Source organism: Passer domesticus, chromosome 4 (assembly GCF_036417665.1).
Source record: "Passer domesticus isolate bPasDom1 chromosome 4, bPasDom1.hap1, whole genome shotgun sequence".
Taxonomy (NCBI): domain Eukaryota; kingdom Metazoa; phylum Chordata; class Aves; order Passeriformes; family Passeridae; genus Passer; species Passer domesticus.
This window is the reverse complement of record NC_087477.1, coordinates 82,309,220-82,327,169: the sequence shown is the minus strand read 5'-3', so window position 1 is coordinate 82,327,169 and position 17,950 is coordinate 82,309,220. Positions and strand designations below refer to the sequence as shown.

The 17,950-nt window shown below is 59.0% G+C and overlaps 3 protein-coding genes across 3 annotated transcripts in view; 1 reads left to right on the top strand and 2 right to left on the bottom strand.

Moving 5' to 3' along the window:
- Window positions 1–8,605, bottom strand: part of DCTN1 (dynactin subunit 1) — a 63,064-nt gene extending 54,459 nt beyond the window's left edge. Inside the window, exon 1 of the mRNA XM_064419140.1 lies at window positions 8,512–8,605. The gene's annotated coding sequence lies outside the window, so the exon portion shown is untranslated. The remainder of the gene's footprint in view (window positions 1–8,511) is intronic.
- On the top strand, window positions 1,925–15,059 carry LOC135299749 (uncharacterized). Its single transcript, XM_064419142.1, has 5 exons — window positions 1,925–2,188; window positions 8,694–8,830; window positions 12,415–12,567; window positions 12,648–12,814; window positions 13,733–15,059. Exons 3-5 carry the CDS (start codon window positions 12,417–12,419, stop codon window positions 15,023–15,025), a joined length of 1,611 nt encoding a protein of 536 aa, XP_064275212.1. The 5' UTR covers window positions 1,925–2,188; window positions 8,694–8,830; window positions 12,415–12,416; the 3' UTR covers window positions 15,026–15,059.
- Window positions 15,022–17,667, bottom strand: LOC135299850 (retinol dehydrogenase 12-like; the record flags this gene model as incomplete). Its single annotated transcript, XM_064419279.1, has 6 exons — window positions 15,022–15,344; window positions 15,428–15,534; window positions 15,727–15,915; window positions 15,986–16,075; window positions 16,759–16,998; window positions 17,451–17,667. Coding segments are annotated over 6 exons (1,032 nt in total), but the record flags the coding sequence as incomplete, so codon positions are not given.
- Window positions 17,668–17,950: the final 283 nt, after the last annotated feature.

Sequence of the window (17,950 nt, the reverse complement as noted above, 5' to 3'; positions counted from 1 at the left end):
CCCAGGGATTCCCAGTGCCCCTCCCAGGGATCCCCAGTGCCCCTCCCAGGGATTCCCAGTGCCACCACGTCACTCCCAGGGATCCCCAGTGCCCCTCCCAGGGATCCCCAGTGCCACCACGTCACTCCCAGGCCATGATCCCCCCACAACCCCCCCAGCCGTGGCTCTGCAGGATCCACGTGCATTTCCTGCTGCCCAAACTCTCTGTCCAATTCATCAGCACAGAGAGAAGGAGCCCAGAGCTATCCCCCCTCATCATCCAGGCTTTCTGGGATCTGGGATACACGCCAGCCCCCTGCTGAGCAGCTGGAACACCCCCAGCTCAGGGAACATGGAGGAGGGAGGTTAAAAACCTGCAGAACTGCCACTGTTTATCCAGCAGGAGCAAAATTCCCCCTTAGTGCATTTTGATTTTTTTTCTTTACAAACATCTCCTGGTGAAATTCCTGCACAAAGCTGATTTTGGGGTTGATTTTGTCAGGAAACTGAGTTCAGGAGAGAAATCCTAAACTAGTATTTGGGCTTTGGTCTTTAATGACTCAAAATAAATGATTTAGGACTTTTTAAATTCCCCTCCAAGCCCTGAACACTCCCAGGGGACCCCAAAAGTCTCCCTGTGGAGGGGAATCAGAATCCTGGAGTCATGGAATGGGTTGGAAGGGACCTCAAAGCTCACCCAGTGCCACCCCTGCCATGGCAGGGACACCTCCCACTGCCCCAGGCTGCTCCAGCCCCAAAGCCCAACCTGGCCCTGGGAATTCCAGCCAGGAATTCCTTGCCAAGATCCCAGCCCAATCTCCCCTTGGCCAGTGGCAGCCATTCCCTGTGTCCTGTCCCTGTCCCTTGTCCCCAGTCCCTCTGCAGCTCTCCTGGAGCCCCTGCAGGGACTCTGAGCATTCCCTGGAATTTTCCCTTCTCCAGGGGAGCATTTCCAGCTCTCCCAGAGCAGAGGGGCTCCAGAATCCTGGAATGGTTTGGGTGGGAAGGGACCTTAAATTCCATCCAGCCCCACCAGGGACACCCCAAACTGTCCCAGGTGGATCCAAATCTCAATGTCCACCCCGGCCTTGGGCACTGCCAGGGATCCAAGGGCTGGGAATTCCAGGGATTCCCTGGGAATTCCAGCCCAGCCAGCAATTCCTTGCCAAGATCCCAGCCCAATCTCCCCCTGGCCAGCGGCAGCCATTCCCTGTGTCCTGTCCCCCTGTCCCCAGTCCCCCCTGCAGAGTGTGACCAAACAATCTGGGGACACCCAGCACCCAAAATGAGGCCACCTGGGGACAACAACACAAACTGGAGGGGGACACGGTGTCACCCACTGGGATCTCACAGCAATTCCCATGGAGTTACAGAGTGGTTTGGGGTGAGAATTCCTCAGAGACCATCGAGTCCAAGCACTCCCAGCAGTGCCAAGGCCAGCACTCGGGATGTCCCCAAGTGCCACATCCAGAGGCTGTTAAAGCCCCCAGGGATGAGGAGCTGGGCTGGACAAGCCTTTCCATGAAGGAATTTTCCCAACATCCAACCCGAACCTGGCACTGTGATTATCACGTATCCTCTGAACAGAGACACACAGGATTTTCCTGGGAACCTCTGAGAAAAGAATGAGAAAAAAATTCTCTTCACTCTTCCAAAAAACCTGTTGTTGTGCACACCTAGAATGTCACAGGGATTTGTTTACCAAAGGGTGAATTCTTAATTGGACGTTGGTGACAGTGATTAAATTCATTGACCAATTAGATCTGTTACTGTAAGAGCAATAAGCTTAACAAGTATAGTATATAGAATAAAATAAAGCAATTCATCAGCCTTCTGGAACTATAAAGCCAGTACTAATTAATCATTCTGGAACTATAAAATCAGTAGTAATTATCACCCAGCTAAAAGCCCACAACCTGACGCCGTTCCCTCACCCTATCCCTGCTCCCTGCCAGCAGACCCCGGCCCCAGGCTCGTGCCCAGAAGCCCGAGGTCCCTGCCGATGTTTTCCCCCCGGAGCTCGTTCCGGTGCCGGCGCTAGGACCCGCCGCTGGAGCCTGCGCCCTGCTCGGCTGCGCCGCGGCTCCGCAGCCCCCGCAGCCCCCGCAGCCTCCTCCTCCTCCTCCTCCTCCCGCCGCATTCCCGGCCCGGCCCGGCACGGCACGGCACGGCCCGGCCGCTCCGCAGGCACAGCGAGGCCCGGCGGGAGGTCAGTGCGGCTCGGCCCAGCCCGGGATCCCCCCAGGGAAGGGCTCGGTGCTCGGGAAGCGCGGGGCCGTGCGGGGCTGTGCGGGGCAGTGCGGGGCTGTGCTGTGCGGGGCTGTGCGGGGCTGTGCGGGGCTGTGCTGTGCGGGGCTGTGCGGGGCTGTGCGGGGCTGTGCGGGGCTGTGCGGGGCTGTGCTGTGCGGGGCTGTGCGGGGCTGTGCGGGGCTGTGCGGGGCTGTGCTGTGCGGGGCTGTGCTGTGCGGGGCTGTGCGGGGCTGTGCTGTGCGGGGCTGTGCGGGCTGTGCTGTGCGGGGCTGTGCTGTGCGGGCTGTGCTGTGCGGGGCTGTGCTGTGCGGGGCTGTGCTGTGCGGGCTGTGCTGTGCGGGCTGTGCTGTGCGGGCTGTGCTGTGCGGGGCTGTGCTGTGCGGGGCTGTGCTGTGCGGGGCTGTGCTGTGCGGGGCTGTGCTGTGCGGGGCTGTGCTGTGCGGGGCTGTGCGGGGCTGGGCTGTGCGGGGCTGTGCGGGGCTGGGCTGTGCGGGGCTGTGCTGTGCGGGGCTGTGCGGGGCTGTGCGGGGCTGTGCTGTGCGGGGCTGTGCTGTGCGGGGCTGTGCTGTGCGGGGCTGTGCTGTGCGGGGCTGTGCGGGGCTGTGCGGGGCTGTGCTGTGCGGGGCTGTGCTGTGCGGGGCTGTGCTGTGCGGGGCTGTGCGGGGCTGTGCGGGGCTGTGCGGGGCTGTGCTGTGCGGGGCTGTGCTGTGCGGGGCTGTGCGGGGCTGTGCGGGGCTGTGCGGGGCTGTGCGGGGCTGTGCTGTGCGGGGCTGTGCGGGGCTGTGCGGGGCTGTGCTGTGCGGGGCTGTGCGGGGCTGTGCTGTGCGGGGCTGTGCCGTGCGGGGCTGTGCCGTGCGGGGCTGTGCCGTGCGGGGCTGTGCTGTGCGGGGCTGTGCGGGGCTGTGCTGTGCGGGGCTGTGCTGTGCGGGGCTGTGCGGGGCTGTGCTGTGCGGGGCAGGAATCCCTGGGTTCGCCCCTTCCCAAACCCCCTCGGCTCCGCGCTGAGCGATTCCCAGCTGTGCACTTTAATCCCGGGTTTCTCAGGGAATTCATGAGCAGCCTCTTCCCTGGGAGGGGTGCTGGAGGAGGGCATGGGGCAGGGGGATACCCAGGCTGGAAGTCGTTCCATATTCCATAAACCCCAATCCATCAAAACCCCAGTCCATAAACCCCAGTCCATCAAAACCCCAGTCCATAAACCTCAATCCCTCAAAACACCATTGCATCAAAACTCCAATCCACCAAAAAACAACCCAAATCCATCAAAACTCCAATCCATAAAAAAACCCCATTCCATAAAAAAACCCAATCCACAAAAAAACCCCAATCAATAAAAAACCCCAATTCATAAAAAACCCCAATCCACAAAAAACCCCAATCCATTAAAAACACTCCAATCCATAAAAGAACTCCAATCCATAAAAGAACTCCAATCCATAAAAGAACTCCAATCCATAAAAGAACTCCAATCCATAAAAGAACTCCAATCCATAAAAGACCCCAATCCCATAAAAAACCCCAATTCATAACAAAACCCATTCCATAAAAAAAACCCATTCCATAAAAAAAAAAAAACCATATCCATCAAAACCCTAATCCATAAAAAACCCCATTCCACAAAAAACCTCCAATTCATAAAAAACCCCAATCCATAAAAAACCCCAATCCCATAAAAAACCCCAATTCATAAAAAAACCCATTCCATAAAAAAAACCCCAATTCATCAAAACCCCATTCCATAAAAAAAACCCCAATCCATCAAAACCCTAATCCATAAAAAACCCCAATCCATCAAAACCCCAATGCATCAAAACCCCATTCCATCAAAAAAACCCCCAATCCATCAAAACCCTGAACCCTCAAAAAACCCCGATCCTTCAAAACTCCATTCCCTCCAAAAAAAACCCAAATCCATCAAAACCCTCTTCCCTCCAAAAAACCCCAATCCCCCCCAAAAAAACTTATTTCCTGCAAAAAACCCCAATTCATCAAAAACCCCAATCCATCAAAACCCTATTCCCTCCAAAAACTCCATTCCATAAAAATCCTGATCCCTCCAAAAAACCCCATTTCTTCCTAAAACCCCAATTCATCAAAACCCCATTCCCTCCAAAAAAAACACAATCTCTCAAAAAACCCTATTTCCTCCAAAAAACCCCAATCCCTCAAAACCCCATTCCATCAAAACTCCAATCCATCAAAACCCCATTCCTTCAAAAAAAAAACCCAATAGCTCAAAAAAAACCCCATTACCTCCAAAAAAACCCCATTCCATCAAAACCCCATTCCATCAAAAAAACCCCAATGCATCAAAACCCCATTCCATCAAAAAACCCCAAATTAATCAAAACCCTGAACCCTCAAAAAACCTCGATCCCTCAAAACTCCATTCCCTCCAAAAAAAACCCAAATCCATCAAAACCCTCTTCCCTCCAAAAAAACCCAATCCCTCAAAAAAACCCCTATTTCCTCCAAAAAAACCCAGTTCATAAAAAAACCCCAATCCATCAAAACCCCAATCCCTCCAAAAAAAACCCCAATCTCTCAAAAAACCCTATTTCCTCCAAAAAACCCCAATCCCTCCCAAAAAGCACCTAATCCATCAAAACCCCATTCCTTCTTAAAAACCCCATTTCCTCAAAACCCCAATCTTTCCGAAAAAAACCCAATCCATTAAAAAAACCCAATCCCTCAAAACCCCACTCCCTCCAAAAAAACCCATTCTATCAAAACCCCAATCCCTCAAAAAAACCCTATTCCATCAACAAAATCCAAATGAATCAAAATCCCCCAAACACCCTTAAGTGTTCTCCACACAGCCCTAAAGCCCCACTAAACACCCCTGCAGACCCCCCACAACCCCAAAATCCCCCTAAAAACCCCTAAATCCTCCCCAAACAGCCCTAAGTAACCCCAAAACAGCCCTAAATGCCACCAAAACATCCCTAAATAACCCCAAAACAGCCCTAAACGACATTAAAAAAACCCTAAACACCCCTGCAGACCCTCCAAAACGACCCTAAAACACCCTAAATTCTCCCCAAACACCCCTAAATGCCCCCTAAACACCCCTGCAGACCATCCCACAATGCTGAAATGACCCTAAAATCCCCTAAATCCACCCCAAACATTCCTAAATGCCCCCAAAACACCCCTAAATAACCCCAAAACCTCCCTAAATGACATTTTAAAAACCCCTAAATACCTCTGCGGACCCTCCACAACCCCAAAATCCCCCTAAAAACCCCTAAATCCTCCCCACACACCCCTAAATGTTCTCCAAACACCCCTAAATCCTCCCCAAACAACCCTAAATGCCCCCTAAACACCCCTGCAGACCCTCCACAACCCCAAAACGACCCTAAAAACCCCTAAATCCTCCTAAAAACCCCTAAATGCCCCCTAAGCCCACCCCAAACACCCCTAAATCCACCCCAATCACCCCAAAATATCTCTGCAGACCATCCCGCAACCCTAAAATGCCCCTAAAATCCCCTAAATCCACCCCAAACATTCCTAAATGCCCCCAAAACACCCCTAAATAACCCCAAAACCTCCCTAAATGACATTAAAAAACCCTAAACACCCCTGCAGACCCTCCACAACCCCAAAACGACCCTAAAAACCCCTAAATCCTCCTAAAAACCCCTAAATCCTCCCCAAACAGCCCTAAATGCCCCCTAAGCCCACCCCAAACACCCTTACATCCACCCCAATCACCCCTAAATATCTCTGCAGACCCTCACACAACCCTAAAATGCCCCTAAAATCCCCTAAATCCTCCCCAAACAGCCCTAAATAACCCCAAAACCTCCCTAAATGCCAGCAAAACATCCCTAAATCCCCACCAAACACCCCTAAACGACATTAAAAAAAAAACCTAAATACCCCTGCAGACCCCCCACAACCCCAAAACGACGCTAAAAACCCCTAAATCCTCCTAAAAACCCCTAAATGCCCCCTAAGCCCACCCCAAACACCTCAACATATCTCTGTAGACCATCCCACAATGCTGAAATTAGCCTAAAATCCCCTAAATCCACCCCACACACCCCTAAATGCCCCCTAAATCCCCCTGCAGACCCTCCCACAACCCTAAAATCCCCCTAAAATCCCCTAAATCCACCCCAAACATTTCTAAATGCCCCCAAAACACCCCTAAATAACCCCAAAACCTCCCTAAATGACATTTAAAAAAAAAGCTAAATACCTCTGCGGACCCTCCACAACCCCAAAATCCCCCTAAAAACCCCTAAATCCTCGCCACACACCCCTAAATGTTCTGCAAACGTCCCTAAATCCTCCCCAAACAACCCTAAATGCCCCCTAAACACCCCTGCAGACCCTCCACAACCCCAAAACGACCCTAAAAACCCCTAAATCCTCCTAAAAACCCCTAAATGCCCCCTAAGCCCACCCCAAACACCCTTACATCCACCCCAATCACCCCTAAATATCTCTGCAGACCATCCCACAACCCTAAAATGCCCCTAAAATCCCCTAAATCCACCCCAAACATCACTAAATAACCCCAAAACACCCCTAAACACCCCCAAAACACCCCTAAATGACATTAAAAAACCCTAAACACCCCTGCAGATCCCCCACAACCCCAAAACAACCCTAAAAACCCCTAAATCCTCCCCACACACCCCTAAATGCCCCCTAAATCCCCCTGCAGACCATCCCACAACCCTAAAATACCCCTAAAATCCACTAAATCCTCCCCAAACAACCCTAAATAACCCCAAAACACCCCTAAATAACCCCAAAACCTCCCTAAATGACATTAAAAAAGCCCTAAATACCCCTGCAGACCATCCCACAACCCCAAAACAACCCTAAAAACCCCTAAATCCTCCCCACACACCCCTAAATGCCCCCTAAATAGCCCTGCAGACCATCCCACAACCCTAAAATCCCCCTAAAATCCCCTAAATCCACCCCAAACATTCCTAAATGCCCCAAAACATCCCTAAAACCCCCAAAACAGCCCTAAATCCCCCCAAACACCCCTAAACGACATCAAAAAAACCCTAAACACCCCTGCAGACCCCCCACAACCCCAAAACCCGCCTAAAAACCCCTAAATCCTCCCCACACACCCCTAAATGCCCCCTAAATCCCCCTGCAGACCCTCCCACAACCCAAAATGCCCCTAAAAACCCCTAAATCCTCCCCAAAAATCCATAAATGCCCCCTAAATAGCCCTGCAGACCCTCCACAACCCCAAAATGACCCTAAAAAACCCTAAATCCTCCTAAAAACCCCTAAATGCCCCCTAAGCCCACCCCAAACACCCTTACATCCACCCCAATCACCCCAAAATATCTCTGCAGACCATCCCACAACCCTAAAATGCCCCTAAAAACCCCTAAATCCACCCCAAACATCCCTAAAACCCCCAAAACAGCCCTAAATAACCCCAAAAGCTCCCTAAATGACATTAAAAAAAACCCTAAACACCCCTGCAGACCCTCCACAACCCCAAAACAACCCTAAAAACCCCTAAATCCTCCTAAAAACCCCTAAATCCTCCCCACACACCCCTAAATGCCCCCTAAATCCCCCTGCAGACCATCCCACAACCCCAAAATCCCCCTAAAATCCCCTAAATCCTCCCCAAACACCCCTAAATGCCCTCAAACAGCCATAAAACCTCCCCTAAACACCCACTAAACCCACCCCAATCACCCCTCAATACCCCTGCAGACCATCCCACAACCCTAAAATGCCCCTAAAAACCCCTAAATCCACCCCAAACATCCCTAAAACCCCCAAAACAGCCCTAAATAACCCCAAAACAGCCCTAAATGCCCCCAAACACCCCTAAACGACATCAAAAAAACCCTAAACACCCCTGCAGATCCCCCACAACGCCAAAACGACCCTAAAAACCCCTAAATCCTCCCCAAACACCCCTAAATGCCCCCTAAATCCCCCTGAAGACCATCCCACAATGCTGAAATGCCCCTAAAATCCCCTAAATCCACCCCAAACAGCCCTAAATAACCCCAAAACACCCCTAAATAACCCCAAAACCTCCCTAAATGACATTAAAAAAGCCCTAAACACCCCTGCAGACCCCCCACAAACCCCAAAACCCCCCTAAAAACCCCAAACCCCCCTCACGCCCCCCCCTCACAACGAAGCCCCCTCCCCTTCCCACCGCCTCCGCCGCACTTCCCTCACTCTCTCTCCCTCCCCGGCCCCAAACCCACGTCTCCCCCCACTCCCGGGACGCCCCCGAAGCCCCCGGTCCCCTCAGGCCTCCCCCGGTACCTCCGGCCCGGCCGCTCCCGGTACCGACGACCCCGCCCGACAGCAAAGCCCCCAGCGGGCTGCCCCGCGCCGTGCCTGACGCCCAGCGCGGCCGTACGGCCGCGCTGGGCGTCAGGCACGGCGCGGGGCAGCCCGCTGGGGGAGTAAGGGCGGAAGGGTCTTCACGCTCTACGCATGCGCAGCGCCAAAAGTGAAGCCGGCCCAGAGGGAGGGGCGAGTTATGGCGGGGCCAGGCCCGGGGAGGAGGATGAGGAGGAAAAGGAGAAGGAGGAGGAAGCAGCGCGGCGGGACGGGGTCAGTCGGGACCAGGCGGCCCTCGGTGAGTGCTCCCGGGCCGGGAGGCGTTGCCGTGGAAACGGGGTGGTTGGATGTGTGGGGTTCTGGTGGGGATTTTGGGGTTTGGGTGTCGAGGTTCCTGAGGGCCAGCAAGGGCGGGGTCGAGGAGGGGTCCCCAAATCTGCTGAGGGAAGCGGGGGGGATTTCCTCCCTGGGGATTTGGGAAGGGTTTGCCCCGTGATCCGCTCCCATCCCGGTGTCCCATTCCCGGTGTCCCATCCCAATGTCCCATTCCCGGTGTCCCATTCCAGTGTCCGATCCCGGTGTCCCATTCTAATGTCCCTTCCCGGTGTCCCATTCCCGGTGTCCCATTCCCGGTGTCCCATTCTAATGTCCCATCCCAGTGTCCTATCCCCAGTGTCCCCTCCTGGTGTCCTATTCCAATGTCCCAATCCCGGTGTCCCCTCCCAATGTCCCATCCCCATTGTCCCATCCCCGGTGTCCCCTCCCGGTGTCCCATTCCCACTGTCCCATTCCCAATGTCCCCTCCCAGTGTCCCATTCTGGTGTCCTATTCCCGGTCTTCCATCCCCAATGTCCCATTCCCAGTGTCCCATTCTGGTGTCCCCTCCCGCTGTCCCATCCCTAGTGTCCCCTCCCATGTCCCATTCCCGCTGTCCCATTATAATGTCCCCTCCCGGTGTCCCATTCCTGGTGTCCCATTCCAATGTCCAATCCCGGTATCCCCTCCCCGGTGTCCCATTCTAATGTCCCTTCCTGGTGTCCTATTCCCGGTGTCCCATCCCCGCTGTCCCGTCTTGGTGTCCTCTCCTGGTGTCCCCTCCCAGTATCTGATTCCCATGTCCCATCCCCAGTGTCCCAATCCCAGTGTCCCATCCCAATGTCTCATTCCCGGTGTCCTATCCCCAGTGTCCCATGCTAATGTCCCCTCCCCAGTGTCCCCTCTTGGTGTCCTCTCCTGGTGTCCCCTCCTAGTATCCCATTCCCATGTCCCAATCCCAGTGTCCCATTCCAATGTCCAATCCCAGTATCCCCTCCCCGGTGTCCCATCCCAGTGTCCCATTGTAATGTCCCCTCCTCGTGTCCCAATGTCCCAAACCCCGGTGTCCCATTCCCGGTGTCCCCTCCTGGTGTCCCCTCCCATGTCCCATCCCCAGTGTCCCATCCCAATGTCCCATCCCAATGTCCCATCCCCAATGTCCCATCCCCAGTGTCCCCTCCTGGTGTCCCATTCCAATGTCCAATCCCGGTGTCCCATTCCTGGTGTCCCAATCCCCGGTATCCCCTCCCCGGTGTCCCATTCTAATGTCCCTTCCTGGTGTCCCATCCCAATGTCCCAATTCCGGTGTCCCCTCCCCAGTGTCCCACCCCAGTGTCCCATTGTAATGTCCCCTCCTCCTGTCCCAATGTCCCATTCCCAGTGTCCCCTCCCGCTGTCCCATCCCCGGTGTCCCATCCCGGTATCCCATTCCCGGTGTCCCGCTGCTGTCCGCGGCAGTTCCGGGCGGGCCGTGCCCTGATGACAGTGCCAGTGCCACACGGCCCCGCCCTAATGACTCACCGTGCCCCAGGCTCTCCGGTGACAGTGGCAGTGGCAGTGCCACAGCCCCGCCCTGGTCACTCCCCGTGCCCCAGCTGCTTCCAGAGGGACTTTTCCCATTTTCCGGGTTTTCCCCCCATTTCCCAGAGTTCTTTTCCCAGTCCAAGGGGATTTCCTCCCGTCCCAGAGGGGTTTTTTCCCAGTACCTGAGGATTTTCCCCATTTCCCAGGCTCCTTTCCCATTTCCTGTTTTTTTTCCCCATTTCCCAGGGCTCTTCCCCCACTTCCCGAGGTTCTTTCCCTATTTTCCAGGTTTTTTCCCTCATTTCCCAGGTCCTTTTCCCATTTCTTGGGATATTTCCCCCAGTTCCAGGGGGTTTTCCCCATTTCCCAGGGCTCTTTCCCCATTTCCCAGCATCTTTTCCACATTTCCTGGAGTTTTTCCCCATTTCTCAGTTTTTTCCCCATTTCCCAGTGCTGTTTCCCATTTCCTGGGGTTCTTTCCCCATTTCCCAGGCTTTTTTCCCATTTCCTAGGATGTTTTTCCCATTTCCTGTTTTTTTCCCCCATTTCCTGAGGTTCTTTCCCCATTTCCCAGGTTTTTCCCCTCATTTCTCAGAGCTCTTTCCCCATTTCCCATGTTCTTTTCCCATTTCCTGGGATACTTCCCCCACTTCCCAGGGTTCTTCCCCCACTTCCCAGGGTTCTTCCCCCACTTCCCAGGGTTCTTTCCCCATTTCCCATGTTTTTCCCCCAATTTCCCATGTTTTTTCCCCCATTTCCCAGTTTTTTTCCCCCATTTCCCAGGGCTCTTTCCCCATTTCCCAGGGTTTTTTTTCTCCCATTTCCTGTGGTTTTCCCCCATTTCCCTTGTTTTTTCCCCCATTTCCCTTGTTTTTTCCCCCATTTCCCAGGCCTTTTCCCCCATTTCCCAGGACTCTTTCCCCATTCCCTTGTTTTTTTTCCCCCATTCCCAGGTTTTTCCCCCATTTCCCAGGGCTCTTTCCCCATTCCCTTGTTTTTTTCCCCCATTTCCCATGTTTTTCCCCCATTTCCCATGTTTTTCCCCCATTTCCCAGGCCTTTTCCCCCATTTCCCGGGGCTCTCCTCCTTTTTCACATTTTCCCCAATCCCTGCCTCCCTTTTCCCATCTCCAAGACCCTTTCCCCGCTCCCTAAAGATGTTTTCCCCTCCCCACCCCACTGATTGCCCCGGGACGTTTCCCGAGGGCTCCAAACCGGGCTGGGGCTTTCCCGGTCCCGTCCCGCTCGGTTCCGTGCCGCATTCCCGGCGCCAGCGCCACCGCCCGGGCGTCCCCTGGCCCGCTTAATCCCGGGATAATTCCCGCAGCCGAGCGATCCCGTCTCGGTGTCCCGGTGCCCGCCGGGGCCGCGGTTCCCGGTTCATTCCCGGGTTATTCCCGCCGGGAATGCAGTGAAACCGGCACCGGCACCGCGAGGTTTCCAAGGCAGTCTGGGGCGAGTGACCCCAAGATGAGCTGGGGCTGTGAGGGGTGGCGGTGTCCGTCCTGTCCCCGAGTGTCCCACCCCCCAGTGGTGCCCTGGTGGCTGTCCCCGACTGTCCCTGTCCCTGGGATGTCCTGGTGGCTGTCCCTGACTGTCCCTGTCCCTGGCATGTCCTGGCAGTGGACAGTTCCCATGGGGGCTGTCCCTGACTGTCCCCATCCCTGGCATGTCCTGGTGGCTGTCCCTGACTGTCCCTGTCCCTGGGATGTCCTGGTGGCTGGCAGTGCCCACAGTGGCTGTCCCTGTCCCCAGTCGGTAATCCCTGACTGTCCCTGTCCCCATCCCTGTCGTCAGGTGATGCCCACAATGGCTGTCCCTGACTGTCCCAGGATACCCTGGCAGCAGGCAGTGCCCATGCTGGCTGTCCCTGTCCCTGCAGGGATGCCCACGGTGGCTGTCCCTGACTGTCCCTGTCCCTGTGTCCCCATGCAGGGATGCCCCGGCGGCGGGCAGTGCCCACACTGACTGTCCCTGTCCCCGCAGGGATGCCCCGGCGGGGGCAGTGCCCACACTGACTGTCCCTGTCCCTGTCCCCATGCAGGGATGCCCCGGCGGCGGGCAGTGCCCGCGCTGACCGCGCTGTGCCTGCAGAGCCTGGCCCAGCACATGCAGAGCCTCTGGGCCAAGGACTACAGCGACAACTACCTGGACGAGTACGAGTTCCGCTTCCTCGTGGGGCCCTTCAACGACCTGGGTGAGCTCGGGGGTGCCTCAGGCCCCCGTGGGGGTGGGCACGGGGGGTCCCGGGCCTCGCTGACCCCCTGTGCCCCCCAGCCTGCGGGCTGGTGCAGGAGCTGCTGCAGCTGCTGGGGACGAGCCGGCGGCTGTCGCGGGCGGCGCTGCACCTGCTGCTGCTGCCACACCTGCGCCAGCTCAGCCTGCGCGCCTGCCCCGGCCTGGCCAACAACGCCCTGGGGCACCTCATCGTGCTGCGCTGCCAGGTGGGCACGGGCACGGGCTGGGGGAGTGGGGCAGGGCTGCTGTGGGCACGGGGGGTGACGTCTGTGGGGTTGGGAGGGCCCACCCTCCACGGGGCAGGGGGTGACAACACTGAGAGTGCCATGGGGTGTGGGGCAGGGGGAGTGACCACCCTCTAAGGGGACGGGAGAGTGGGGCAGGGGTGCCCATCCTTTGTAGGGCTGGGGTGCCCACTTCCCATAGGGCAGGGGGATAGAGCTTAGGGCGGGTGCTTGCCATCTATGGGGCAGGAGGTGACAACACTCTGGGAGTGCCATGGTGTGTGGGGCAGGGGGGTGACCACCCTCTAAGGGGATGGGAGAGTGGGACAGGGGTGCCCACCTTCCATGGGGTAAGGGGGATAGAGCTTGGGGTGGGTGCTCACCATCCATGGGGCAGGGGGTGACAACACTCTGGGAGTGCCATGGTGTGTGGACATGGGGAGTGACCCCCTCTAAGGGGATGGGAGAGTGGGGCAGTGGTGCTCATACGTTGTGGGGTTTGGGGTGCCCACCTTCCATGGGGTAGGGGGGATGGAGCTTGGGGTGGGTGCTCGTCATCCATGGGGCAGGGGGTGACAACACCTTGGGGGAGCAGAACTGGGAGTGCCACGGTCTATGGGGTGACCCTCTCTAAGAGGATGGGAGAGTGGGACAGGTGTGCTCATCCTTTGTGGGGTTTGAGGTGCCCACCTTCCGTGGGGTAAGGGGGATAGAGCTCCATGGGGCTGGGCATGCCCACCATCAGTGTTGCTGGGGGTGCCATCATCCCTCTGCCAAGGAGTTGGCACAGGGGGAGCACACAGGGCCTGCCCACCCTCTCCGAGGCTCGAGTTGCAGGTGCTGAGAGTGGCACCCGTGCCCCCTGCCCGCCCCACTGAGGGTCTCCCCGTGTGCCTGCAGGGCCTGAGCGTGCTGGACCTGGGCGGCTGCGGGCGCCTCTCGCCCTCCGTGCTGGTGGACCTGGCCGAGGGGCTGCCCCGCCTGAGCCGCCTGGGGCTGGCCCACACCCAGGCCAACATCCAGGTGCTCTCTGCCGTGGGCTCCAGCTGCCGCCAGCTGCGCGAGCTCGACGTGTCCGGCTGCAAGAAGGTGACACCGCGCGCCCTGCGCCACCTGGCCTACGACCCCGCCGAGCGCAGCCCCGGCTGCCCCGCGCTCCGCGTCCTGCTGGCCCGCGAGCTGCAGCACGCCGGGGACGGGGACACGCTGGCTGCCCTGGCCTTCCTGCTGCTGGCCCTGCCGTGCCTGGAGGTGCTGGCACACGGCGCCCTGCCGGCTGCGCTGGGGCTGCTCCGCGCGGGGCGGCTGGAGGGCACCGAGGACTCCGAGGGTTTCCCCTCTCTGGAGGAGCTGGCGCGGGGCCGGGGGGCTGCCCCCGAGGGAGCCCCGCTGGCGCTGCCCCTGCGGCAGCTGGAGGAGGTGGAGGAGGACGCGCTGGGCACCGTCCACGCCGTGTGTCCCCAGGCCGAGGAGCTCAGCGTGTGGCTGGGGGACAGCGCCGGCGCCTCGGGGCTGCGGGAGCTGCCGGGCTGGACGCGCCTGTCGCGGGTGACGCTGGGCTGCTCCGGGCGGCGCGGCCGGGCGCTGGCAGAGGTGCTGCCCCTGGCACAGGGCCTGGGCGCCCGCCTGCGCGCCCTGACCCTGCACGGCTTCACCTGCCGCGACCCGCTCTCGCTGCCCGCCCTCCTCGCCAGCTGCCCCGGCCTGCAGAGCTTCAGCGCCGAGCTGGAAGTGCCGCCAGACCCCCGCGCCCACCACGAGCTCCCCGAGGAGGAGCCCCCCGCCCCGCCAGCACGCTGGGCCACCGACCTGCTGCCTCGGGGGCTGCCCCGGCTCCAGAGCTTCTCGCTGAGCCTGGCCGGGCCGGTGCCCGCGGCGCACGGGCCGGTGCTGAGCTCCACGCTGGCCTCGCTGCTGAGCGTGGCCCCGCGGCTGCAGGTGCTGCGCCTGCTGGCCGTGCCCTTCCCGCTGGACGCGGTGCTGGAGCCGGCGCTGGCGCTGCCGGAGCTGCGGGAGCTGTCGCTGGCCGAGAGCCGCGTGTCCCCCGGCACTGTGTGGCAGCTGCTGGGCTCCGAGGGGCCCCTGCGGCGCCTGGAGCTGTGCCGCTGCCCCGACATCCACCGGCGCGACTACGACAGCTTCCTGCAGGCCGTGAGGAAGCAGCGGCTGGACCTGGACATCACCTGGGAGTAGCGCCGGGGTTTTTAATAAAAGCGTCACAGCCACAGCTGCCCGGCGCCGTGGTGTCCCCTGGGCAGCACAGCGGGAGCAGAGCGGCGCCCGTGTCCCCCCTTCCCGCGCTGAGGGGTGACATCCCGCTGGCTCAGTCCTGCCCCGAGAGCCCCGTGAGCCGCTCCGATGCCTCCCAGAGCTTCCGTGCCAGCGCGGGGTCGCGGGCGGCCGCCGAGGGCAGCGCCAGCCGGCAGCTGCTGTCGAAGTATTTCCCGCTGATGCCCGCGGCTTCCTCCGACACGGCGCAGAAGATGGTGCTGGCAGCGCCCTGCTCGGCCGACTGCGGGGGCACGGGGGTGAGGAGGGGTCTGGCACCTCCCGCCCAGCCACCCCGCTGCCCCCGGCAGGGCAGGACCTGCTCACCTTCATGAAGGGGCGGAGGAGGACGAAGAGCGCCCGCACGGCCCAGCTGAAGTGGCGCATGATGCTGGTGCTCACCACGCCGGGGCTCAGCGCGTTGGCCGTCACCCCTGCTGGGCCACACCGTCAGCAGGGTCCCCAAATCCCTCGGGGAGCAGCCCCCAGCCTGACCTCAGCCCCGGCTCTGCCACCCTTGGGGGTTCCCAGCGAGCCCAACCCGTGTCACCCCCCGGGATCTGCCACGAGTTGTGTCCCCAGGGTGCCACACGGCACGGCTGAGCCCGGCATGGCCCAGCACCCACCTGTGCCCTGCAGGCGCCGTGCCAGCTCGTTGGTGAAGAGCACGTTCATCAGCTTCGTGCTGTTGTAGGCGGCGTCGTGCCCGCCCGGGCGCCGCTGCCCCGTCAGGTACCCGCTGTCGGCCGTGCCCGCGCTGTGCCGGAACGACGACACGTTGACCACTCTGGCGGGCGCCGAGGCCTTCAGCAGGTCTGTGCCAAGCAGGGGGTGAGCCAGGAGGAGTCCCCAGAGCCCCCCGACTCCGCCAGGCCCTGCACTCACCCAGGAGCAGGTTGGTGAGCAGGAACGGGCCCAGGTAGTTGGTGACGAAGGTTTGCTCCAAGCCCTCCGACGTGATGGCGAAGGGCAAACCTGAAAGGAGAGTGGGTGTGGAAACCCAGGGCACTGGGAATATTTCTCTGTCTGCTCTGGGGTGCCCTGACCCCCAGGGGAGCACTGACTTTGACCCTCATCCATGGAGAAACTTTCCTAGATTTCAAGATAGACCAGAATCCACAAAAGTGTGAAATGGATTATAGAGAGTAGTGTAGGTGTGTCATTTGATGAGAAATTTAGGGTTTGGGATTTTTAGTGTGTTGTGGATGGAAGCAAGATGGAGGGCACAGGGTGTCCTCCTGGGTTTCTTCTTCATGCTTCTTCTTCCTTTTTCTTCATGGTTTGAGTGACATTTTGTAATTGGGCAGAAAAGTCCGCATTGCAGGCTCTGTGGGATCGGTTATTGGGTTAAAAGGGGAAATAATCCAGGTGTCAGTTCTTAATTGGACAGTTCAGTCTTAAAAGACCTTGTAACAAGATTGTAGCCATTTTGTGCCTTCTAATGAAACACTGCTGAACTCACAGCAGTGAGACTGTTTAGCTGATAAGAAATAACAAACACCCGAGTCCAAACACGAATTACCGTCTCAAGTGCCTCCAATCCCGACCCAGAGACACCAACGATGGAACCCCCACAGGTGGGCACTCCATGGGGCATGAGGACGTGGCTCTGGACCCCTTTGTGTCTGCAGGGTATTTTGGTTTTCCCCGTCACCTACCGGTGACGCCGGCGTTGTTGACCAGCACGTCGAGGCGCGGCTCCTCGCGGAGCACGGCGCGGGCGAAGGCGCGCACCGAGGCCAGCGAGCCGGTGTCCAGCGGCCGCAGCAGCACCGCCGCGTTCCCCGTGGCCGCCCGGATCTCCTCCACGGCCGCCTGGCCCCGCTCCCGGCTCCGGCACGCCAGGATGGTGCGGGCGTTCCGGCGCGCCAGGTCCATGGCCACGCACTTGCCGATGCCTGCGGGACGCCGAGAGGGGTGATCCCTGGGGGTCCACGTCCCTGTCCCCAAGGTTTGGGCAGCCCTTGTCACAGCCAGGACCACCCAGCAGGGAGTGATGGGCACTGGGGAGGGGATGGAGCCCAGCACGTGTGGGTGTCCCAATCCCAGCCTGGGGGTCTCCAGCGGTGCCAGCCCGACCTCATGGCAGTGGCACACAGCGGGGAGAAGTGACCCCATCCCTGGTGTGACATGGTGGCCGTGTCCGTCAGTCACTGACAGTGCCGAGTCCAGCCTCGGGAGGCGGGCAGGGGGCACCAGGGGCACACTGTGGGTGCCCAGTGCTGCTTCTGCAGCCACTTGCACTCCCAAAGCAGGGGCCTGGCAAAGCGACACCCGTGTCCCCTGCAGGTCACCCCTCGGCCATGACGCCACCACCCCCGCGCGTGTCCCCGCCCCGCTCCGTGCTCACCGCTGTTGGCTCCGGTGACAATCACTGTCTTGCCCGTCAGGTCGGTGGGACACTTGCGGGGGTCCCAGGGGCTGCTGCGCGTGGCCCAGAGCAGCAGGGCCAGCGGCAGGGCCAGCAGGAGCCACCACGGGGGGCTCAGAGCCCCCAGCAGCTCCATGGCCGGGCGCGGGGTGGGGCTGGGGACAGAGGGCACAGCAGGACCTTTGCCCGGCCGGTGTCACCGCACGGCACGGCACGGCACGAGTCCCGCTGCTCCCTGAGCGCTGGGAGCCGAGGAGGGACAGCAGAGTGGTTGGAGCAGGCAGGAGGGCGAGCCACGCGTCCCCTGTGCCACCCCACTGTCCCCAGTGCCACCCTGTCAGGAAATGACAGTTTATTTACTGCTGTTAAAAAGCTGTGGGTGCTGTAAAACCACACGGACTTTTTTTATTTCCCCACCACCATTATCTGCCGGTCTGCCCAGGCTGGACCCCAAACGATGTTTTTCACCCCAATGTTCC

Coding starts and splice junctions, on each gene's coding strand:
- LOC135299749 (XM_064419142.1), top strand. CDS start 12,417: ATGCCCCGGCGGCGGGCAGTGCCCGCGCTGACCGCGCTGTGCCTGCAG. Junction 12,568..12,647: donor GGGGCCCTTCAACGACCTGG/GTGAGCTCGGGG, acceptor TGTGCCCCCCAG/CCTGCGGGCTGGTGCAGGAG. Junction 12,815..13,732: donor TCATCGTGCTGCGCTGCCAG/GTGGGCACGGGC, acceptor GTGTGCCTGCAG/GGCCTGAGCGTGCTGGACCT.